Source organism: Scomber japonicus, chromosome 19, assembly GCF_027409825.1.
Source record: "Scomber japonicus isolate fScoJap1 chromosome 19, fScoJap1.pri, whole genome shotgun sequence".
NCBI classification, from domain to species: domain Eukaryota; kingdom Metazoa; phylum Chordata; class Actinopteri; order Scombriformes; family Scombridae; genus Scomber; species Scomber japonicus.
In genome coordinates this window covers 15888725-15915137 of record NC_070596.1, presented here as the reverse complement: position 1 = coordinate 15915137, position 26413 = coordinate 15888725, and the positions used below count along the sequence as shown (strand labels likewise).

The 26413-nt window shown below is 39.3% G+C and overlaps 1 protein-coding gene across 1 annotated transcript in view; it reads left to right on the top strand.

Moving 5' to 3' along the window:
* unc5cb (unc-5 netrin receptor Cb) overlaps positions 1–26413 on the top strand; it is a 118297-nt gene that overhangs the window by 80547 nt on the left and 11337 nt on the right. Inside the window, exons 5-9 of the mRNA XM_053339386.1 lie at positions 13045–13225; positions 16739–16906; positions 17176–17340; positions 21103–21159; positions 23992–24183. Coding sequence (XP_053195361.1) covers positions 13045–13225; positions 16739–16906; positions 17176–17340; positions 21103–21159; positions 23992–24183 — 763 coding nt within the window. The remainder of the gene's footprint in view (positions 1–13044; positions 13226–16738; positions 16907–17175; positions 17341–21102; positions 21160–23991; positions 24184–26413) is intronic.

The following is a 26413-nucleotide window of genomic DNA, read 5'->3' as shown; positions in this document are numbered from 1 at the left end:
AAATGGACGAAAGTTTGGGACTGGCACTGCAGACTCTACTTATACAATCCAGGCTTCAGTCTGATAGTGTTGCTGTAACAGCTGCATAGTACTGGTGATTGTGCCGACTGTCTCAGGTCTCACTGTCAATCCTCGATTGGCTCAGTGCAAAGATTAAAGACTGGGTTTCAATCATGGTAGAACTATGCTCTCTGAGATATGGAGTTGCTGTGTTAACCCAGATGTAAAATAAAGTTACCCCTTATTGTTTGTAGTGTATTCTGTCTGGGTGAAAGTATGCAACAGTAGATGGTTGAGGTAGAAACAGTGCTGTTTTAATCAAACTATCCATCTATTCAACAAATGAGCAGACAAAAACATTTCAACAGAATTCAAAATATGGCATGTGGCATTTGGGACAATTCACCTCTTGTGAAAGAAAAACATTGAACAGAATGTTTGAAATTCTCCTTGTGTGCTTCATACATTCTGACTAACAACAGTGATTGTTTTCTCTGTTTCACTTTTCCTTCATTGACAATCCAGTCTCACGTTGGTCCACAGTGTGAAACGTATTAGTTTCACAGTATCGGCTCTAAAATTGTGAGAAGCCTAAATATTTATTTTGTGCCTATACTTTTCTATTGGCCTGTGCCCATATCATATGACTGTGTGTGCGAGGAACAAATAAAAAAAAGTGACTGACAGTCCTCATATTCTCAGTAAAAATATGCCTTTGGGTTGTGTAGTTGCTGTTATCAATGGTGTGTCCAAACGTTTTTCACTGGGGTGGCCCAAGTGGCTCTGACTTGTATGCAGGGGTGGCATGAGGTACAAACACGAATAGGAACACACGAACACAGTACCATTATCAGTACCATACCATTAATTTACTATTTTTTACTCCACCATCTACTTTGATTAATAATTACAGTGGTTTACATTGCTAAGTTTAATAATAGATAAATAGACATACTGTACTAATCACAATACACAGCGTGAACTGTACAAATGTAATGTAAATCTTCCATGCTTTACTTATTTGTTAAAGAAGTTGTGAATTGTCTAAAAGTAGGCTACATACAAAGAAAAACAATGCATATTCAAAAATCAAATACAAAATGTAAATAAATAAGGCTGTGTGGACTAAATATTTACTTGACAAAATTGTGCAACACTTCAAATTTGCTACAGTGTAGTTGGTTCGAAGAACAGACAATGGAGTAATCTTACCAACAGAGAGACAGTGACCTCTTTGTGTTATATTCTGTATTGCTGTCAAAAGCAGTACAACAGTTTTAATGTAACTGTGATTGTCTTTAACTTTCTTCCTGTACTCTTTGTGATAGTAATCATGTCTAATGTAAAAGGATCTCTAAGCGCTATCCTCTTTGGGTCATTCCAAGCAAACATGGCATTAATGCAAGGGTCAGATTTCTCATGCATCCTAAAGTCACCATCTTTGAATATTTTTTTTTTCCACTGTGAAAAGCCTGATTCTGGGGTGAAAACAGATTCTGATGCATTAGGCAGGGAGAAGTATCTGCATGCATAACAGTACACTGAATCTTTCCTTTGTGATCATTTCAAGCCATGAATACAGGTTATGTGACAATGGACTGAACGACCTCTGCCTCTCACCTTAGATGGTTTTTGTTAAAATTCTTAAGCGAGGTTGAGTGGGACCTGCTGCTCTTGACTGTGAAGTACCTGAAAGTCACAAAAAAAGTATGAGAATCAGTGTCATATAAGTCACAGATGTGAGTTATTGGGACAGAAGTGCTCATTAATATGGAAGGAAGTATAGAATGTATAGAATATACAATATATTAATTAGGTACAATATGTATACAGGTTGGATGCAGTGCTTCCCCTAAGTTGACTGGTTTGTGGCTGTGGGACCCCTAACCCAAGCACTTCAGGCCTTCCTCCAAGTCTCTTGTAAAGCTTAGGTAGTCAGCAGTATTGTAATCTCTGAAGGTGATTAATTTTGGTCACTATTTTCTCAAACAAACAAACAAAGAAATAAACAACAAGCTTAATTTTATATATTGGGCCTTCAAAGTGCTCTCTGACATTAGGCCTGGGATGGCCCTTGTTCATGAAGTGAGAAAATTATAACATTTGTCATAGAGCTAAACTAAACATCATTGGAAAGGACTCAACCTGGAGAGCAACATATGCCAGTATGAAGTTTCTACCTGGTTTCTGCTTTGAAATACTGACCTTTGAACCTTAACCTTGGTGCATGGTTGAATGCTTAAAATTCAGCAACAAATGGGGCTACAGACATGGGATGAACTGCTGTTGAGAGACCTCAGCTATCATGTGAGTATAGTCACCAGTTGGTGGTGCTGTCAAATATAATAAATATAGTTACATTTTATTTTTCACCAATTTAAGATATTTAAAAATCTGATTACACAAATGTGTTAACCATCCTCTTAAATACCCCAGTGTATTCTCAATGTAGTATTTTCAAGTTCCAATTTTAGGAAAAACACTAGTATCTATAGTATCTATAGTATAGTGTTAATGTTAAAACTATGTTTATGTTGCATTTTCCACTGAGAATAAAAACATCAGCAATTATTTTTGTTTTCGCATGCAGAATTTTTTTTTAAAGATTTTGTTGATATAGACGCCTTTATTTGTAGACTGACAGGAGACATGGGAGAGAGAGGGGGTGTGACATGCAGCAAAGGACCTCGGGATTCGAAACCGGGGTCGGCTGCGTATATGGCATGCGCTCTAACCACCCAACCACCTGCAGGTCTTGCATGCAGAAATTTGACAGTCACATGATGTGGACACAGGCCAATAGAAAAGAAAAAAAAGTAATAGAATTGTTATTGTGAAACTAACACATTTTGCGTTGTGGACCAACTTGGTATTACACATTTTGTACAGAGGCACATTTTCAGCTTCTTTAATTACTCACACTTACCTCATGGCTACAAAAAAGACAACAGTTTCATTCCACAATTTATTTTTCCTCTTTTTTTTCTGAACTCAAACACAGCTGCCTCAGTGGGAAAAAGGACACAACTGAATGCTGTTTTTTCATCTGTGTTTGTCAGGCTTTTTCTCACACAAGCCCGCCAGAGAGAAAGCCTCGGAAAAAGCAGATGGTATAAGTCTGTGGTTACATATGAATCTGCAAAAATATGTAGCAGCCGTTGTGAAGGAAAGATCTGTCATATTTCACCCACTCTAAGACCAAAAAAATACAGAGAAGATGAGAGAGGCTGAAGGCAGAAGGAGAAGAGCTGTTGAGGTTTGTCGGGGTTGGATCCAGTGGGTTGTTGTCAGGCCTCCAGTGGGCTGTCAATTCACTCTGTGGTTCCTTTACAGGCTTTTGCCTAGCGAGGGAGAGGCTGGCAGGATGGCAGACAGTGGCTGAGCCATAAAATCCATACTCTTACAGCGCTTTTGTTAAATCATGTGGACTATACGTGATGGATATTGCGCTTTGTGGCAGGGATCCAAAGCTGTTCGTTCTTGAAAAGGACAAGAAAGACACATGTACTGTGCTGACAGCGCATGCACTGCACTGCCAGACAACTGCACTTTCACATGCATGCTCACATTCAAAGGCACACATGATAACTGCCATCAACTCAATTTAGCAATGAAAGTCCGTTCATCTATTCTATTGAGTGATTATGGCTGACCAGCTGGTAGAAAAAGATTCGCCAGTGATAAAATAGAAGGAGGAATCACATGTTTGAGCTTTTATCATCCATCCATTTAAAAATAATGTTCACATTCACTGTTACAATAACAGGCCAGTTAGTGTTTCAAGCACTAACACTTAAGATTATAAATATTTTGCAGTTTTGAGGAAGCCATTCTGCTGAGATCAGCCATAGCGCCAATTTGTTGCAGCTGGTAGAGACGAGTGGTTACCAGAGTAACACGCACACACGCATGCATTCAAAGAGCCACGTTCTATAAGAATCAAAGTAAGTCAGTCACAATTAAGTTTGATCTCAGATTATAATGAGGCATTCCTCTACATGTGATTTAATCCAGTGTTTGCTCTCTGTTGTTCCTTTGTCCTCCCACTTTTCAAATGATTTGCATTATAGGTTGTCATGATGGTTTACCACAGTAATGACATCCTGATTCTATTTAAGTGGTTTTGAGACTTTGTTGGCTTTCCTGCGGGGGCTGTTGCCCTGAAAACTAAACATTATGCTGAATAATCAGGATTTCTCCTGTGATGATACAACATGTTTTCTTAACAGAGGTTCCCATCAAACTGAGGTATCCTAACCCTTGTTTTCAACAGATTATTCACACTTGATACATTGATTTTCTGAAATCCAGTTAGTGACTGTGTAGTGTTGTGGAATATACATACATATACACACACCTACACACACACACTCTCTCTCCCTCTCTCTCTCCCACACACACATAAAGAAAACAAGCAGCAGGCATTTATTTTGGCTGTCCATGCGACCATTACCAATGGAACTTTGGCCTTGGAGGACTGAAATACTGCAAGTGAGGTTTCTGAAATTGCACAAGGATTTAGTCATCTGAATTTCTTGTATGGTCAGAATACATTAGACACTCACCAGGCTTCCTACAAGTCATTGTTACACGTTTCCATAGCCATGAATATCATATATATATTCTTAATCAAGAGCAGAAGGAAAATGTAACTGTATATGCTATTCTAGGCAGGAAGAGGGAAGGAGTGATTTGATTTCTGTGTTTGCGGTGGGCTTACTTTCTGAGTGCTCCCCATAGATAGAGTAACAAAGGTGAAGATGAGTATAGAGGACTTTCCATCAGCTCAACATTGAACCTTCCCTTAAGGTTCCTCCATAAAGCTTTTCTCATTAAGATCTAAAGGGCCTCTACACAAGTAATGGTCAACTCTTTTCATACTCAATAATATGTCAGGCTCATAAAATGGACTTAAATCTCCTCTGAGAAAGAATGCAGCTTTATTGTTCCTCCCTCTTTTCTTCTGGCATGCCCTCCATTTCCAGCTCCACTTCAGAGTACTTATCTCAACCCTAAAAGAAAGACGAGTTCAGAGGTGATGCAGCACAGTGAGCTGCTGAGTCTGTTTCCATGGAAGCGTGATTTTAATTCAGGCATCTCCTCAGTCAGCTGGGGTCCTGCCGTGTTATCATGGGTAACGAGTCATTGATGCTCTGCAGGGAAGAGGCCCTGCTGCCATGATTAAGTCCATTGGCTTTACTGAAAAGAAAGCCGGGAAACAGAAAGCTCTTTAATTCACACTGCCTCATCTAGAGAAGTGAGACACTAAGTCAGATGAATTTAGACAGCTGGATGAGCAGCAAGAGCCAAATTTAAGGGTTCCTCATGTAGTTCAGAAGGACAATTTTGTTATTAAACTCAAATTATGTTTCCTCTGTTTTCGTTATTAACTAAATGTGACAACTCTCACCACCTAGCTTGAATATCTTGTCTGTGGGCCACTATAGAGATCCAGCAACTGCCTTTTCCACACATCAGACCATGTAAATGTCAGTGATCATTGTTGATTTTAGGCCCAGTTCCACTTCATAGGCAAAGTGAAGGCACAATGCATTCGTGGCTCATCAGGTCACCTTGTTAGTCAAAATGGTGTGCGATCGAGTTAAGAGAGGGCCAGGAATGTCAAGAGTAACAGCACTTTAGTGCCCTGTGAAACAGGAAGTGTGTGTTCATTAAGGCTACTCGTGGGAGAGAAGGTGTCAGGAGGCCAGACCAAATCCCTGTGGCAACCAACCAAAGATTGCTCCTTAGGCACTTACCTGTCAATCACTGCAGTTTTCCCATGCAAGTCACTGCCCTTCCTACTCTTTAAGCTTTAAAAATCAAATTTTGAAAAAAAAAGAATCTGTGTAGATTCTTGTGTAGAAGCACTGCTTATGGCTCCAGAGTGATGCAACGATTTAAACTGCAATTAGAAAACAAAACCAAGGAACCACTACATGTGCTAAATGGGTTACAAGGTCATCTTCTTGACAGCCCCTTTCCATTTCAGTGGTTCACCCGCCATGAAGGATTGAAAGTAAACACAGCTTCTTTACAGTTCCAAAAATAAACAAGTTTTAATAGGTTTTAAAATATCATGTTATATGAAGTAACACAAAATTGTAGGGAAGGTGAATTGCATGGTGCCAGGTGGTACCTTTATTTAACATGGGAATGAGACATAAGAGTTCTCATTTTTGGGTAAAAAGTTTCTTTATCACTTGAAAATTGTCTTTAAACTGCTTGCACTGAGCTTGTGAATTGGTTCCAGCATTTCTATCCTTGCTCCTGAAGGTTGTATTGTACACAGAGAGCGAGTACTGACCTCTATCACAGCACAAAAAGCCTCTCCCTTGGTGGAGTTATCGTCTAAGCTTTTCTAAAGTCCAGAGGAGATTCAAGGAGACCAAGGACTGTGTGCACCGAGTGTATTACACAGTTCTCTCACTGGCAAAGCTGCAACACTAATGGCTTATCCAAGTTTATTATTACATATTTGACATAGGCATGTGTTTGCCATGCCTCGCAGTAGTCAACTTGTATATTCACTGGTCCACCCAAGAAGACAATATAGAATAATCATTTTGGTTCAAAAGCAAAAAGTATAATGGCAGAGATCCCATACTCACATCATCACCATAAAAATATAATTAACCAATCAAAGATGACTTGTATATCAAATTCTAAACCAATTAATTTTTATACTGTCGATACTTTGTCAACAAACAGACAAAAAAGCAATAAAAACATACTAGCCCCAACATTTTTGCCACTTGTAAGCAGGTAAGTGGTTTCTAGAATTTAAGAGGCATACACTACAGTGTGACAAAGAGGAAAAAAGAGAGTTGGGTTGCAGTGTCTTCCTGTCCTTGGAGCTAGATTAAGAATGGCTATTCTTCAGCAGACTGATGCTTCAGGCAGGACTGAGCAGGAGGAGGTCATTACTCCTTGCTCGAGTCTAAGTGATCCTTCCACTGTGCGGACATATTCGGTAGTAACCACTTCAACTCCACCTCTATTACCTAACCTTGCTCTTCCACCTCCTCCCATTCTAGCTCCTCCATATGCACCCTCACAAACACACACACAGATATGAATACAAGTCACAGAGGCGTACACACACAAACATTTTTCTCATCACATCTCAGGATATCGCACCTTAGTGCATTTCGACTTGTTAATATTTATACAGCTCACATTTCCATACTTGTCATGCAGGCAGATGCAGAACATATGGCTTGTTGTCTCATCGTGAATGATTGAATAATCAGTTTGTAACCTTTTGTGGCTCATTCTCCAGGTGTGTCATTCAAGCCTGGAGCGGATGTATGCTGTGAAAAAATGGAAATGAATAAATTACATCGGATAGATAGTTAGACTTCCTGTGGAGATGCGGGAGAGCTCATAATGACTTCTCTGTAGAAGAGTCTCGCACATTGCTGTGGAACATTTTTTTCCTCCCTGTTCTTCCTTTTCACACCCCTTTTCCTCCCCCACACTCTGCTGTACGTTCTATTTCTGCCACAACAGCGATGAGTAATGAATGGTTTTGCCTTGCACTGGTTCTTAACAAGTAAGTGGATTGTATACAGGGTGTTCTGTATATTTGGCTAATTAGTGTTGTGCTGGCACACCCTGGCAGAGCACAGAAACATCCCACTCAATGGTTATTCCCACGTTGCTGCTATAGCCTGGGTCTGCAGATAGTAATGTTTGTTCGTCAGAGAAGAAGTGACAGTGGACACTGAACCTCGAGGCTAAATGTGCCTCCTCCCTAAGAGAAACGGTCAAGTCTCACAGAGACCAACATTAAAAGTGTATTTTACATTAGGTTTAAGGAACCACAAAATAGGCACTGAAACTTTCTGGGAAACAGTGAATCTTCAATGGTGATGTCATGCTGCACTTTAGCAATGAAGTCATCTCAAATTTCTTAACAATTCTGCTTTCTCCATTTTCTTCTTCTTCTTGACATCAAGTCAAACTGCCTTTTGGTTTACATTTAACTCATCCTCTATTGTGTAATGCTTTGCTCCAGCATCCCATTTTAACAGGAATCACATTAAGGGAAGTATTGAGACTATTCAGTGGAACCTTAAATGGAGAATATATTCATGCAACTTTAATTGTTTTTTAATAAAAACAACACACAAATATGCCTGGTTCCATCTATATCCTTTCCCCTTGCAGTCGATTTTTCACAATGTAGTCTATGTGCTGTTCTTACCTGTTATTAATTTGAGCTATTAGACAAATATCTGGTTGATACAACATGGCAATGTGATATTTCTCTATTTTAAAACTCTCAAGAAGGATTAGCTGTCATCAAAGGATTTTTCTTTAAAACAGTAGGTGATGCCCATATGAAGATTGAAACAGGTTTTACTTACTGTAATCATTCCTCTTGTTCATACTGGCTGTTTAAAGATCCCTTCCTAATGTGCTTTCAATGTCGGTGATGGGTGAAGAAATCCAAAGCCCTCATTTTGTGTAAAAATGTATTGAGTTTATCTGAAGCTTACATGAGGCTTCAGCAGTCTGTTAGGCAAATAAAGAGAATATCTTCCAAAGTCTTTTTGATTTAAAATCCCCTTCTTTTCTAACTATCCTTTCACTGTGTCCAGAGGAACAAAAAAGGGAATTTTGCACTAAAAAGACTTACTTTGGAAGTTATCCACTTTATTTCACTAACTCAGACTACTAAAGCTTCGTATGAGATTCAGATAAACCTTTGAATACATTTTTGCACAAAATGAGGGTTGTGGATTTTGTCCTTTATCGTTTGTACATTGAAAAGGATCTGGCCCCTAAAATAAGACACAATTTCAGTCTGTCAAAGGCAGTAGCATTCACAAGTCACTATAGCTAAAGATATAATGTTGACAAGCTTATGACAACCTACTCTGTCTGCTTAACCATTTTAATGAATCAAGTCACCTGTGCACAAGGTCTTTATTAGCCTGTCACAGATTCACAATGAACATTATTGAATTTTTTCCACACTGTACCGCACCTCCTTTGACATATCTCTTTCTCTGATCTGTCTTTATTTTCCTATGCCATCCAATACATACAGATCTCTTCTGAATGTGAGCTCTGGCTTTATTGTTTCCCTTTCACTTCAGCTCCTCAATTCACAACCTTCTAACCTTTTTCCTCCCTCAAGACGTATTTGTTTGTTTCTTGGCTGTCCTTGTCTCTCAGAGATGATGTTTCTTATCCTGATATGTCCTCCTGTGCTACTTGTCTAGCTTTTTGTCCGTCTCCTTCTCTTCTTCTCTAGGTGCACGTTGAACTCTTTCCGTCCTGTCTGTCTCTCTCTGTCGCTTGGCTTCCCCCGACCAGACAGGAAGACTCCCTCTCTTTATGACAGATGACATGTGGCAATTTCCCTTCGTTAATGACAAGAAATGTGCCAATTACCTCTCCAGATGTTCCACTGCCAATCAGACACTAACGAGCTGCGAGTGTGTGCATGTTTGTGTATCTGTGTGTTTGAGTTTTCTGGCATGAGAAAAAGTTGGACAAGTGCTATGTGTGACGCCGTCTTCTGCTGAATTTTAATCATTTGAAATCTTTTCACAAGAGTGGCGCAGAGTTTGGCTTACCTTTTCATCTCTGGTTTTATAAATGAGTCCTAATTATAGTCGGAAACAGAATAAATGATGGGTGAACTGTTGCTCACTTTTGCTCCCTCACTCACACGTTCTCACTTCTGACATGAGTTTCTACCACTTTCTATCCCCCGTCACTGTGTCTCCCTCCCACCCCTACATCTGCGCTGAAAAGCTCTTTTGTTCAATTTTTAATTACCTTCTCATATAAAAGTGCTCTTGACATCTGAACACAGTGTGGAGAGGCTGCTGCCTCTGTGACTGGTGCAAAATTGGATAACCATCTCTTTGTATCAACTGTCAATCTCTATTCTAAGAACATACCTTTCACTTCTGTGCTCTGCACACACTGATGTGAGTGCTGAAAGACCAAATATTTATCAAGTCCACAAATGCCTTATTTCTGTTGTGTTGTCTGCATCCTCTTTATTTATCTTATTGGATTTTTTTCCCTTTACTCTTCAGCATGACATAGGAAACAAAGGACACACAAAATGGCAATCAAATCACAGATCAAATATGTGTTCTCTATTGGGCTCTTCTCTCTCTTAGTTGTAATTCAGTATTACAGACTGGTGATATTGTTACACAAAAACACACATGCACACTCAAATAGATGTGTCTTTTGGTAATTTTTTTTTCAGTACATTGATGTAATCATAATCGCTGTAGCCTCCAATCCACGTTGCCATTCTTCATTTTCTGTACTCTTTAATGTTAATAGTGAATCATTGATTTAGTCTCATATCAAGGTAATGCGTCAGAGTCATTTACCTTAATTGTATATTTATATGAAAAGAGGACCTTTTCATAAAAGATATTTTCAGCATTGAAACCTCTAGGAGAAAATGTCTTTGGTATTACCAGAAGCTCCAAAGTCATGGCAGATGTCCAAGTGTCACCTAAGCAGATGTCAAAACAGATTAATTGTAATAAAATTAAAAGAGGGGCCAGTTGAATAGCACAATACCAAAATGTCTGATGATGATTCATGTCAAGGTTTTCAATACTTCATTGCATCTTCAATATAGTTGATAGGATTTTGGTTTCGTGAGCTCACACAGAACTAAATATTACAAAAACTCCACTCACATACAATGAATACCTCAGGGCATAAAAGCAATTAAGGTGATAGTTACATCAATAAATATTTAGTATACATCATACAGACATGCTTTGCTATAAAGCCTTTGAGTAATCATGAAGATGAAGATGTTTAAATCATTACTTTGATCTTGATTTTTTTTTTCTTTGTATCATCATTCTTAATGAATGTGTAGGTTTTAGTCCACTTAATTTCAGGCACTTAAATTGTCAACAAAATTACATAGAAAATGGTCACTTGTGTGAGATTTTCTGACAGGGACTTCCATCACTGCCTAAATGGTGCCAGAGCAGCAATTCCATCACATCTACTGCTAACTCATAATGGATATTGTGTCTTCATAATACAGCTCTCAGTGACTTGTGTAATAATAAAACTGCTTTCATTAAACGTCTCGTTATAAATTTAATTAAATCATAAATGGCTCACAACTTTCTTTTCTTTTTGTTTTGTGTGTGTGGTAAGAGTTAGTCTTAATGCTGCAGCATCATGTTCAATAATAACATAATTTCTAAAAATCAAGCTGGAAGTGATGGACAGATGTAATGCATTTCCTTTGCATCATAACTTATGGCATGCTGCACTTAACTGCATTGTCTTGGTGTGTGAAAGAGGTTTCATTTCTCCTAGTAGATGGCTAGTGGGGGAATCTTATCCTTTCTGGCTCCATGAGATTGATTCAGCTGATACATTTTAGTTTATGGAGGAACACATTCACAAGTACCAAATCAGGAGAGAATACACATTATGTTTACAAAAGGGCGGTTGTGGCTCAAGAGGTAGAGCAAGTTGTCCACTAATCAGACGGTCACTGGTTTGATCCCCAGCTCCTCCAGTCTGCATGTATAAGTGTCCTTGGGAAAGATATTGAACCCCCAAGTGTGTTAGCGTGTGCATGTGAAGGGGTGAGCAAAGAAACAATGTGTTGCGCTTTGGACAGGAAGTGCTGTATCGCTCCTGATGAACAAGTTATCACCTTGTCTCTGCCATCAATGAATGAATTTAGGAGTGAATGGGTGAACATTGGTATGTAATGTCAAGGGCTTTGAGTGGCTCATAAGACTAGAAAGGCTTTATATAAAAGGCAGTCCAAAAGTTTACTGTAAAGCAAACTACTGTAAAAGTAACTTTGTCATGTGGGAATAAGTGTCTTATGATTTATATAATTTATGTTTGTGTTGTAATACATTGATTTGAAAGAGAGCTGGGTTAGAATACTTAAAGTGAGAGATAATTGTGAAGTGAAGTATTGAAAATAGTAAAATAGTGTCTCTAGTGTGCTCACTCCACTGGATAAGAGAGCAGGCAGCCTTGCTGAGGTGTGACGCTGATGGCATCTTTGATATTGTTTGTCATCTGAGGCTAGACTCTAGCAAAGCTAGCAATGCCTACAACCCAGTGTGTGTCACTATCAGCCCATCTTTTCTTTTGAAAAAGTTCTAACAATGCTGGCTTTACAACAATGGCCACTGTGTTGTACACCTCTTCACCACCACATGCAGTTTCTGTATTATTCGTTAGAAATCCAAACAACAACAGTGAGACCACATACTTTTTTGTCTTGGCAGGACTCATATCTGGTTATTGCCTCACTTTTTTGAGATAGTTTATCTCTCATGAGAAAGATCCTATATAAACATCCTGCTTATCTTTGCCTGTACAGCTCCTTGGTGTCTTATCTCTTATCAGGCCCTGCTCCCCATAGGATATCACAATGCACAGGAAGTTAGCTGTTTGCCAGGCCTCCTCATCACTGGACAGCCTCTTTGAAGAAAACCAGAGAGCCAGGAAATATTTTTGAATCAAAGTGGCTGTAGAGTGTGAGGCAGCATGTGTTATTCTTGTCAAAATGCCAAACCTTTACACCCCTTGAAGAGTTAAATGATCTTGGTGATTTATGGCCAAATAAAGATTCTAAATGGGCCCCTGTTCTGAGATAGTGCCAAGAGTTCAATATCAGTATCATTTAGAGAAATGAAACTCATAAGAAAAGGTCAGAGAGCCTCTCAGCTTCAGGAATTGTGGAGAGTTTTCTTTTCTCTGCTGTCTGACAATGCCCTTGCTACTGTAGTACTTTGTTCTAAGGGGAGAATAAAAAGAGCATGGCAGCTATTGACTTTTTGTAGCAGGACCTTAGAGACAAAACAGTTGTGCTTGAATCCTGGCGCTCACTGAGACAAGCAATACTACAGCTGTTTAAATAAACATAGCTATGGTTTTTATACCATTTAATGAGGCCAGCCTGTCTTATATCTCCTCTCACATCTTCTGCTTAAATTAATTTTCTGTTGTCTCTTGTTTTTCTCCTCTTTCATGTTGTGCTCCCTTTTTCTTATTCTTTAGGTGGAGTGGTTAAAGAATGAGGAGGTTATTGATCCAGCAGATGACAGAAACTTCTACATCACCATCGACCACGACCTGATCATCAAACAGGCCCGCCTCTCTGACACTGCCAACTACACCTGCGTGGCTAAGAACATCGTGGCCAAGAGACGGAGCACCACTGCCACAATTATTGTCTATGGTAAACCACTGTCTTATACTTAGCAATACAATCAATGATTTACACCATTACTCTCACGTCTCCTGGCCTGCAAACACTACAAGATGTAAAGTCAGGCATGAGTAGAAGGGGAAAAGTGTTGAATTCTTATAAGAAATCAGCTCAACTCTAAAATAAAACAAATTTCAAAGTCACTTTGCATAAAGAAAATCCCTCTCCCTCCCGCGGCGTGTGATACTCACTCATTTTGTTCATGCCTGAAGGTGCGCAAGGAATGGAATATTTGTCATTTTCTGAACTGCGAGTGAGGTGCTGATGTGGCTGAGCCATACTTAAAGAGACACCCGCTGTGGTTTCACACAGACTCACCCACTGTCTCCCTAACATCAACTAGCTTGACTGTTATTGCGCAGCACGGCTGTGAAGTTAAACTTCAATGCCTGCTGGAGGCTACTCAAGGCACAAGAAATGACACATGAAGCAGATGCTCCTTTCAACCTCAGCCGTTGTTTTTCTGCATGGAACAACTATTAGCTTGATATCTTGTTTAACTGAGGCCAAAAGGGTTCATCCTGTGCTTGATGGGACTCCTCATAGTACTGCTGATATCCCTCTGGGGATTAAGTAACATCACAGCCTCAAAAGACTTACAAGAAAGCGTGCAGAATTTATATCCATTTATGTGGTATATACAGTGAAATGCATATTTAGACTGATGCATACACATATGAAAAAGTGAGCAGATGTTTGAAACTGATTCTTTATTTTTATTTTTTTATTGAGTGAGTGAGGCTCTGAATACAATATTAAATAAAACATGGTACATCACCAGAAATCAAATTTCATGGTTTGAGTTGCTCATACACACATACAGTCACATACGGTTGTCATCACAGGTAATTGTGTATTCCCACCCACACAAAAAAACACATCCTTATCATGACACACACACACACACACACACACACACACACACACACACACACACAAATACCCAGTGTCAAAACATGATGTGACTGATGCAAATTGTTTGATGGGATCTATACTCACATTAGCATCCATCTTTTCCTTGTTAGAGGAAATACAACATACAGTATAGATGTGTGGATTATGTAAGGTTGGTATAAATGAGATCATTGGATACAATGGACACAATAAAGACAAAACACAGGCTTCCTTAAGCTTTATAAATGTAGCTCCATATCTTGTGAAATTGTATTTCTTTGTTGCTGTCCTCCAACATTGTCCTGTCAATACATCAATAATATTTTATTAATGATTTCCATTTTTGAAGTGTAGTTGCTTCTTTATTTTTCCAGTTTTGTAATATCAGCTTCTTATAAACTAATGATGTAAAAATAATTTGTGATCTAGTTGGGTATCTTATTTTCTCAACATTTAGAAAGAGACAAATCATTGATGAAAAAACAACAACTTTACTATTACAAGAAATTAAATCCATCTTTCAGTGTTCTCCTAAATCTTTCTCACAATACCAAAAGTCACTCTCACTCCCCTCACATCGCCTCTATCTGAGGCGCTCATGCCAAGCTTATGAATGAAGTCTCTACTATAATGTATAAAGTATATGTAGTATACAGTTTCTATCTCAGATTAAACTTTAGTAAGTAGTAGTTTTTCATTTGCAAATACTTCAAAACTTCTGTCTTTTAGTTCATATTTATTCTTTAGTTTCTGAAATGAATGTACTGAGGTATATTTTATAATATCTGATCATCTCTGAATTCCACACTTTATTCATGTCTCAAAGTATCCTTTGGCATTTGAATAGTTACTGATGAGTTATTCCAAATTTGTATATGTTTGAGGATTTTTTTATTTCTTGACCAAGTATTATTTTTTCCCAAGCATTTAATGTACTATTCATTACAAAATTAAATTTTTTCTTGAAGAAAAGAGCTAGAATTAAACTCTTAGGCTGTAACTGTTGGTTTTAAATGTGTCCATAGTTCCTCATTTGTATTGTTAATTATATGATCAATTTAAAACATTTTAACTGCATTCTGGCATACTGTATTATATATACTTCTTGGCATACTGTATTAACAATAGAAGTGTTCAAGTATTGGTTTTTAAATCTCTGTATGTATAAATCCAGTTTCATTGTGATGGATAATATTTGGTAAGATTTGTGCTAGTTTGTTAAACTAATAAGTCTGAAATCAAAAGGCTCCAAATCTCTGCCTGGCTTCTTGAAACTGATCATTTCACCAGTGTTAAATGTCAAGTCCATGAAGCTCTCATCATCATCTCTCTCTGAGCAGCTTTCCTGGACAGATTTGAGGTGTGGTGTTGTGAGCATCTTTATTGTTTTGCTTATCACTTAAGGTTAAGTGAATGTAGAGAACAATGTTGCTGGTGGGGTATCAGTGTAAGGATGATGTAGAAGTTGACAAGTTGAGAGCATACATTATTTCAGGGACGATGGTCGCCGTCTCTGCAAGGATTTCCTGTCACTTAAGCAGTCTATCAGGACTAAGTGTCGAAAAGCCACTTTGATGTCAGCTCATCCTTGAGAAGAAAGTACCACAAGTCTGTTGTGCTGTTTGTGCTGTCTTTGCCTCTTTATCCCCCTTTTTGAAAATGTAATTCCCACTTATTTTAGCACAATTGTATTGTGGTTTAAGCACATATATTTCACCAAAAAACAGTGCTAGAAGCCCAAAAGATGAAGGATAGTTGTGTCTGACACTGGTGATGAAAAAGTAAGAAAGACAAGGAGTGCGTTTTCAGCCCAATGATTTTAGCCCAGCCCACAACAAGGGCACTGGAAACAGGAGCACAAACTGGTAACAAAGGAGAAAAATAATGGGAGAGTGTGAGAGAGACAGACATCAAAAGAGAGAAAGAATATAGAGCCATAATCCACGGAGGAAAGAAAGCAGACAGTAAAGAAATGTGGGGCTTTGGCAGTCTTCCCCTAGAGTCCAATATTTTGGGCTTCACTCATAAGCATGTCACATTTGAAAGTCGGAGGCTCCAAGGGGCCCAGTTCTACCATCTCAAATGCCACAGACTTGTTCTCAGCCACAAGCCCTGGTGTCACTCTGCACTGGATTTAGTCACTGACAGAGATGGATGAGAGTGGGAAGAGAGGCATTAGGAGGAATCAGTGAATGGAAAATGCAGCAATCTGACCAGAATTTACTGTCTGGCTGCATGGCAAAATAATGACCTGAGATTTCAGGGTCAAAAAACAGAAACTCGACAATGTACACTCATTTAGTAATTGGCATTTTATAATAGGCAGATAATTGTGAAGAGATGTCAATACCAGTTAAAGATGTGCAGATAGGTCACACTGAAGACACATTTAATCAAATCTAATGGCTATATTCTGTGTCTCTCTGTGCTCTTCCTGCCTTGATTTTTTTTTTATCTATATATTTTACTCCAATCTATACATTATCATTATTTATTAGTTTAGAGTCCTATGATAAGACACTGAAAAGAAAACCTGAGAAACCAAAGCAATCTTAGGATTTTAACATGTTTTATTACCATGTGTTCCAGTAAATGGTGGATGGTCAACATGGACAGAGTGGTCGGTGTGTAACAGCCGCTGTGGCCGTGGTTACCAAAAACGCACGCGCAGCTGTACCAACCCAGCACCACTCAACGGCGGCGCCATCTGTGAAGGGCAAGGCATCCAGAAGCTGGCATGCAATCCTCTCTGCCCAGGTATGGTATAAAAAAACAATACGCCCACTTATTAGTGGGCGGAAAGGGTTTAGGTGCACAAAACAAAATGCATAAAATATGATGCAACTTTGAGTTTGCATATTTCACACTGTTTGTACCGCCACCCTTACTTGTGTGTCTCTCTCCCACATATCCTTCGCTGTCTCAATCACGTATCTACTCACCCACTCATGCACCCATTTGTCTTCATTTTCTCATTTGCCATATCGTTCACTCGACCCTCATCTGTCCTGTCTGTTGTGTGGTAGTGGATGGCCTGTGGACAGAGTGGAGTAAGTGGTCCACCTGTGGGACAGAGTGCACCCACTGGAGGAGGAGAGAATGCAACGCTCCAGCACCTAAAAACGGGGGAAAGGACTGTGAGGGCATGGTGCTCCAGTCCAAGAACTGCACCGATGGGCTGTGCATGCAGAGTGAGTACCCGGCTAATCCTCTGCTACTCTCTCTGACCTGCCAACAAAAGACATTTCTTCACCCTTTGACCATGAGTTTCAATCTGCTCTTTCATCACCATGCTGTGTTCACATCCCACATAACACTCTCACCTCACATAACTGCCTCTCACTCATTCTTTTTCACTTCATTCATACATAAACAATAAGACTTGCTAAAATGTCTTTCTCTCTGTCTCCTGCAGAAGATCTATTTCTCTGTATTTTCCCATGCATAACACACAAAAGCTGTTGGACAAAAGTGACGACAACAACAACAAAACAAAAAAAACTGCACATCTTTTCCTGTGTCAGCTGTGCTGAAAATATATGTGTTTAAAAACAGGATTTTTCCACATGGGGAAGCACTCAAAGTAATTGTCCTTGTCACAGGCTAAGCATTTGGGAGTTATATTTAAAATAATAATAAGTGATTATATTGTAATTACATGAGGGGGGGGGGGGGGGTCACAACTTGCAGGGTGCGCTGATTACTACCTTAATTTAAAAACTCTGGATTCCTCAGGTCCAATGAGGAAACACAAGGCCGCAAAGTGGCACAAGTGTAGATTTGCTTTTTTACCTTAGCTGGCAATTACATGCGCTGGAAAGTGAGCAGTATTGTACATGATTATTTTTTCTTACAATGATTTCAAAGTACACAAGCAGCTCCAGGAGCTCCAGCATTTTCTTCTCATAAATCACAATTTTTCTATTGGTTTTCCTGTTTTGTTGCTAACAAAAAAGATCCAAAACCAGTTTGTGGTCCACCCAGATATTTTTCCACAGGCAGCAAATTATTTTCTGCTTCTTTCTTCTAGCAGCAAAAAAAAGCCAGCAATCCTGCTTCCTCTCCCTTTTAATACATTCTCAGATTGGAATCATGCTGCAGTTGCCCTGATGTTTGTGTTTGTAGGTGTGTGTATGTGTTTACTACAGTTTTAAGAACTTACAGGGCAAAATATCTAATACCCTGAACTTCATATACTAAGACATTGCCTTATTTTCTGTTCCAATAATACTAAGAGAAAGAGATGAGAAAAAGAGAGCTGCAAAGACTGCACAGTAACCAGTTTAACTCAGTGTCAATTTTAATAAAATTCCTCCCTAGTAAACATCTTTGAAGGTGTTAGACCCACACACTGTCACAGATGCCTCCATCGTGTGTATAACCCACTACAGATGGTGATTGTGACACGAATAATATAACAGAGGTTTCTGGATGACTTGAATTTGATACAGCTGGTCATCAGTTTGTACAGCTGATCTGAGCTTTTGCTGCACCATGGGGTTGTAAACTGCTACCTGCAGTGTGCCGTTGACATGATGTTTTATAGATTACAGGTGACATCACATTGGCAGTCAATATGCATCTTTACATGCAGCTGGCTGATGGATCTGCATGTCTCTTTCAAAAGGAGATATATACTGTACTGCATGTCCATATGCACTGGGGACTGACAAGAAACTATGACTTCAGTGTTCAGTGATGATTTCATCTAACGTTTGCATCAGAGGAATGCATTAGCTGATTTTATAGTCAAGGTCATACAGCATTTTTGTAGTGTATGGAAACATCAGGGAGCAATCTATGAGAAGACCTACTCGTATTTGTCTTATTCATCTTTTTTTATTTCCCTCTCCAGCACAACATACGTTAACCCCACCACTTCCCCGCCTTGTTGCACTCCCTCTGTGACTCAGCCTGTCTCAGAAGCATTAGTTCTTAGCAGATTGATGGCCAGTTTGCAGAGAATATAAAGCCATAATGATATAGATTTAGGATCATTTCAAGGATTGATTTTTTTGGAAGCTAAGAGGGTGAAGCCACTTATGTCAATGCTAATGACCATTTCCACAAGCATTTACAGTAGGAGAACGGCCCATTATCTAAAAGCTCACATCATGGCAAATATGATTGAAATTGGAAGTTGTGTGCAATCTGAACTCACCTTGGACCGCTGACTTGTTCCCTGCAGTGTAGGGCTGGGATCTGATCAAACACGTGTCTGTGGATACCATTGCAGCTTGATCTTATTTTCTGTTGTTTGAATTTATTTAAATTACTTCAATTGCAGTCCATCATAGAAATCTGGCAAAGGAATTTGATCCAACCAGAGCTGGAAATAGAACTTGCAATACTCAGTCTCCATCACTGTGCACTGTAAAAACACAACTGACCTGAGACAAAAAGGAAAGAGTTGTGTTATAATTTACTTTGAAGCTTGTTTATCACATTTATCCTGTCTGGGGAGTTTTCGGGCTTGGATTTAACCCATTTAAGCTCCTACAGATTGAACTAGAGAGGATGCACTTTGCCTGTTGAGATAGAACTTCCAAACTCTAACACAAGAGTATAGTTTTCACAGTTCACTGAGTCTAGGCTGTCTAAATCTCTGTTTTGCGCTCCCTCTGTGGTCTGTCTTCCTTAATGTTGATGTTGTTTTCCAAGCCTTTGGTAACCCTGCTCTCAGACATGACATTTTCTTGACATATTGATCTAGAGAAAGGGGAGCGCATTCTCCACCATTCCACCAAGGGCAAATGCTTTATTGCTATCAAGCACCAAAGCCTTGAGAACAGTTTACAGTATATATATAAGAAGCTATAATTTAGCCTAAGCATTTTAAGTGATGACATTAGTTTTGCCAGACAGCTATATTCTGAGGTTGGAAATCTGCCATATTCAAGGAAGTAATAGCTAAAACACAGACAATGATTTCCTGTACAATGCGTCCCCCTTCCTCCTTAGCTGTTGTCAGCAAAGAATAATCTTTGTCTGTCTGGGGCTCTGAGGTTTCCTTTGGAGCCCACCCACTGAAGCATGCTTTTACTCTGACTATAATGTGGACTCAGTCAGGATGAATAGAAACTCTACAGGATGGGTTCAAAAGGGCCATCAGTTAGACTGACCCTGACAGTCACCTCCCCCTGCTCCTGCCCAGCCTCCTCGTTGCCTGATTACATGTACACTACAGTCCCATCTATCAAGCTATTGATTTTCCTGTCGGTCCACTTGTCTGCCAGTGGCTCTCTCCCTCTCCAATAAGAACTACATTGTTTGTATAGTTGTTTATGGATATCCCAGGGAGACTGAATATTATGTGCACTAGTGCACGTTCCCTGACTGCGCACCATGTCATTCTAACCTGCGTTAAGAAGATACTCATTTTAACACACGAACTGACCACATCAAAGTCAAAACCCCAGTGTGAGCCAAAACTCTTTTGAAGATTTTTCTCCAAATCTCCGTCCTTCAACCTTCTTCCTTTTTACAATTTCCTAACATAATCATTACTTTTATTGAGTGCACTACACTCTCCATCCACCTGCAAGTGACGGATGCAAGGCTGTTGGTTCTATTGACTGTGTTGGAGCCCACACTTTATCAGTCTCTCCATTCCCCTCACCTGCCACTATCAGTCCTGCTGTTGCTGAGGCACTAAGCCCAGTTGATGGATCATGCCACTCCCTTACAGAACCTCCACATTCCCCCCACCCTTCTCATCCATCTCTATACTCTATGCACACATCTGGGGAGAAGGGGCCAAATCAAGAAAGATAACTTCCCTGCATCATCACTCCTACTCATGAGTTTGTTGCTGTCTCATTTGTTGAGTTTGTTTTTCTGTTGGCTTAAATTTGATTTCCATCATCCCTCTCCCATCATCTTCCACCCTCCCTGTCCCTCTCCCTTACCTCCCTGCCTCTCCCTCACATCCACAACCCATCCCTCTCTTCAAGGTTCCTTATATCAGAAGTCATCTGATGCAAAGGACAAGATTGATGTGGGAAATCCATGTGAGTTATTGTTTTGTTTTTTTAAATCTTTTTTCCCCTTTTACTTTATCTCTGCACTCATTCTCATGCCCGTCTGTATCTTTAATCTTGTTTGCAAGGACTTCATTGGCAGGTTGTGCATAAGGAATCTGCAATCACTCACTCAGAAAACATTATATGTTTGCAATGAGAAATGTTTCCAAAGTTGCATTTTTACACCAAAGCATAAACAAGAAAACAAAAAATTGCCTGTAAGAGAATTAAAATACATCCAGTATTTTCCATTGTTCTTTCATGCACATCTATGTTTCATAACGGCTATTCTGTTTTTTATTTACAGATAGCCACCTCAGGGCATCTGCTTTTTTTGATTTCTGTTCTGTCCTCTCTCATAATGTGTCTCTCCTAGCTGCTTGCCTGTTTACAGCCATGTTACTGTTCTCTAACTCATAGCTGACACTGGCCTTTACACTGTTGCTCGTTGTGAACTTCAGCCTGACAGTTTGGTTCGCTGTCAGCTCAGACTCCAAGTCTGGCAGAGAAGTTAACCCACTGTTTCTCTCTTAGTGCATATCTCGCAATATTTTTCTCTGTCTGTATATCACCCCGACTCTAAATCTCTGCGTCCTTGCAGAAAATGGAGTGTTCAATAATCCCTTTCATTTCCATTTCTTGTACTTTTCCCTTTCTGACAATGGCTCATGTTCAAAGGGATGTATTAATCTAAGTGATACATTTCAATGCGTACACTTAGCAGGTTGCTGCCTTTATCATCAAAGCGTGGGTGGAAGATTGTTCGACTGAGGGGATATATGTTAAATAACTGCAGGGAAGCTTGGCAGAGGGAGCACAGTGAAATTACATTTTCAGACTTTCATCACTGGCTTCCTGCTCTGTTTTCTGTTCGTGTCTGAGCTAGAGGAAGGATTAGAAGCCTAACATATATGAGGATATATCTTGACACACTCCTCTTTAATGTGATGTCTCAGTTAAGGCTGAATAGAGAGGATCTAGCCACATCTCTTCTTCCTGGGGACTGAGTGCATAAAGTCTTAGAAAATGCCTACAGTGCTAACTCCTTAATTGTGGCCATTCAGTGGAGCTTAATCTAAAGGGAAAAAAATCCACTTTTTCTAATCACCATGTTTGTGCTGTGAGCGAAAGGGAATTCCCATGTGAAGGTCATACCCAATTTCATTTCAATAGAGATTCTCTGAGAGCATGAAATGGACCAGTCAATTGTCTATTTGTTTAATTAGATTTAAAAATCTATTTGTATGGACCATCCAGCCATAACGATAGAAAAATAAACTGCACTTTTTACTTTTAGAGACCAAGTACAGTATTTGATAAATATTACACAACTTCATGCCTTTCAATTGTCACAAAAGCACTCTTTTCTTCTTCTTCTCCTCCTTCATCCTTCTTCGTGCAAGGGAACTCAAGAGACACAGATTGAGTGCCATCTGTATCCCTGAGACACATGAGGCTAATTTACACAAATACTTGCTATCATGCATGCCCTGAATGTGCTTTGCATGGATCTATGGTTGATGCTGCCATCTACTGGTATAGATCCTGTTTCATTTGCATACTCAGATTATCTCACCAATGAAAATATCCACTGTAACAAAATACCTTTGTTTCCCTTTGTATGCATTTATAGGGTTTAATCTTTTTGTAGAACCCCTCCAACCTGTACTGTATGCATTCACACAGTATGTGGAACAATGCACACACTCAGACACACAGGCTCACACATGCCTTTTGACATTTCCCCACCTCTAAAGAAGGAGCCCCCCCCCCCCCCCCCCCCTATTTGTCAACCTGGTGACAGTGAAGGACATTCTTTATAAAACACCACAGAGAGTTCAGACTGTCAGTAGGCATCCATTAAAAGGTCTGATGTGTAATGAGTGCCTGTCTGCAGTCTGCGTTTCAAACAGCCACTATATCTATGCCAGGCTTTCTAATCACAGAGGTTTCTCCAGCTGGAAAGTGGACAGAAAGACGATGGGAGGGAGAAAGAGATGAAAGACAATTTGAGAAATGCAAGCTATGTCTAGATCTTATCTACAGTGTGTAAGAACAAAGACAGAGACAGACTCTGAACTCTAACACAGCACGGTAATTTGAAGATGAAAACATCTATATCTCCGTCTTCAGAACTTTTGATCTAGCTTCTGAGCCCGCTTGTTAGGACAGTGTGTCATTGTGTTGCATTGGAACAGCCTTCCTTATTAATTGCGCTGTCGTGCACAGTGTTTGTCATCATTACCGTATCTTTACTTTCTTGTTTATCTTTATGATGCAGTATACAGCCAGTCTCACCCATACTATGCCATATGACTTCATCCAGGACTTATTATTAACACAGACACACAAGTCAAGACTCCAGTATACGTTTGTATTAAGTTGATGTCTTTACTGTATAACTTCAGCTGGAACTGAATGTTAGATGGCAAAACTGAAAGGTGAAAAGAAGCCAATCATACTAAATGCATCAATATCATGTTTTATTGGTGTCCCTTTTCACTTTTTACGATTAAAAGAGTCCCGTGTTATTTCATCAACAACCAGACTAGTTGCAACAGCGGGCCCAACATCAACCACAAAGGAAAAAAAAAGATAGGAGATATAGTGTATGCATTTATTTCCCAGTAGGTTGTTATTAATATCCGGCTCAATTTGAAACCAGGATATTAGTCTGCTGATAATGGCTTCATCACTACTCCTGCATATTGAGAAAGAAAGCTTAATGCTTTTGATGTGAACTTATGAGATCTTAAAGACAATTTTTATCTCTCTCTGTTTTGTCTCTCTTCTCCAACCCCCGCTTCCCATGTCCTCCAGTGGCTCCCAGTACAGATGATGTAGCTCTCTATGTTGGTATTGTCATAGCGGTGATCATGTGCCTGGTTATCTCTGTCGTCGTGGCGCTCTTCATCTACAGGAAGAACCACCGGGACTTCGACTCTGACATCATTGATTCCTCTGCCCTCAATGGAGGCTTCCAACCGGTCAGCATCAAGACTGCTCGCAAAGGTGGGTCACAGGATAAATATGTGTTGGTTTTTGTGTGTAGATTAGATTAGATTAGATTAGATTAGAAAGTCCAACCAAATTCACACCATGAAAAAAAACAACAAAAAAAAACAGTACAATACATAGAAACATACAGTAAATATAAATAATAAATGTCATCAGGTGAGTTATCATGACCATGTATGTGTATGGGCGCAACCATCTGTGTGCATGTGTGTTAAATCTTGCTTTCAAATTTATACATGACTCCCTGTTGCTAGTGAACATCAGATGGCACTTGGTCTGGGCATCATCTGAAATGTTCATATATTAGTGACGATACTTGAGACACCTGATTAAACAAACTTAAGTTGTTAAACATTGTATCGATACAAGAAGCCTTAAAAGAACTTGGACAAAATATTATCATCTAAAATTGTCAAAATTATTATTCAAGTCAATGAATATAAAATTGAAGAATGAGTAAGATGCTAACTTATGGTAATTGTCAGTGTTCGATAGGTGATTGTCAGTTCGATTGTCAGTGCCACACATGGATTTCACTCAGTTTTAAAAAAGTCTTGAGGTTAGATACCCAGCCCTAGATGGCACACCTGCATTGTCAGGCACTAGTAACCGCAACCCATTGCATTAGCAACGCGTTGCATTAGCAACCCATTGCATTAGCCTGGTTAGATATGTCTGACTTAGCTGTTATGGCAACACGTGTGTTAGTGATGATGTAAATGTAAATGTGCCCTTTTGACTGTGGATGAGCAGCAAGCTTGCAAGGGAAATACAGGCAGCATGTTCGTGCGGGTGGGGTGATGAAACTATTAAAATGCTTAACGTTGCGAAGAGAGGCCAAACTATGCACCGTCATTAAGGCATAATAAGGCCAGTCTGTATGTCACATATTAGACCGTAATTATATTTGGCCTGGTGACACAGGACTTAAAAGTTAGACTACAGGGACAGGTGGCAATGAGCTGGAAAAAAAGACAGTGGGGAAACAGACAGATCAGAGTAAGTGTTGTAAATGGTCATTCTGGGGTTTTGGGAACATGGAAAAAAGAAAAGATAACAGAGATGGAGGCAGACATAAAATTAAAAAAAAAAAAACCTGTAGATGTCGTAAATAATTGTTAGGACAGCAAACGTACAGCTGCAATTTAGATCCAAAGCTTGCTAAGAGTGCCCGTTCTGTCACTGTAAATGTCTGATTCACACCCATCATCTACTAAGCCAGCACTGAACCCACAAAGAAATATTTGAAAGCAACACTGATTGGAGAGTTTATTCAATTTAAAAGTACAGATAATTTTTGCACAAAAGAAAACCATATTTTAAAAGGATATTATTAAGCTATTTTAATTAAACCATAACAGTTTAAGTCAGAACTTAATCTTATTTGATTTCTGTAAAAATGAATAGTGATATTGTTTCCATTAATATGTGCACCCCTGTGTAATTATCTCCAATAGAATTCAAAAAGGAAATAGATTTCCATTTGATTGCATAGGTTTAAACTCAACTAATAAGGTTATCTTCATACATATACAAAATAGTAATATGGATGTTAGCCTCTAGCTATCCAAATCAGTAGATGCCAGAACAAGCTGATTGCAGGACCGTTGAGTTACCGTTAAAGTTGAGGTGTAAAACACATCAAACCTCATTTGATGTGAAGACGACAGTGGTTATTGATGAAAAAAGTCTCACATTTCTGAATACATGAAAGTAATGCAACTTATTGCCACACCCACACTACTATACCGAACAGTAACTACTGTTATATAGTTATATAGACTAAATAATAATAGCAGAAACATAACTGTTTCTAACACCACAGAAACTACTGTACTACTGCTAAAAAAGATGGTAATGACAATAAATCATTATTCTGACCATTTTTTTTCACCTTATTTGAATAACTTTTGTGACTTTCATTGACATCTATATCATTTGGAAACTTTGCGTTGTTTGAAAACAGAGTGGGGTAGAGGCAGTGGAGGAGCTGGAGGACAGAGAGCTACTGCTCCCCGTGCTCCACCCACTCAGCCCAGCTATTGAACATTCATCCTTGTACCTACAGGGTAAACTGAGCATTAGTGATGCCATCTGGTACTCATGAATCACAGCTGCGCCTTTAACTTCTCTGACTGAGTAATGTTTCTTGGTGGTGAAGTGGACTTCCCTAATGAGTGAAAAACAAATGAGTATAGCCAGACAGCAGCCTTGCTGATTGCTG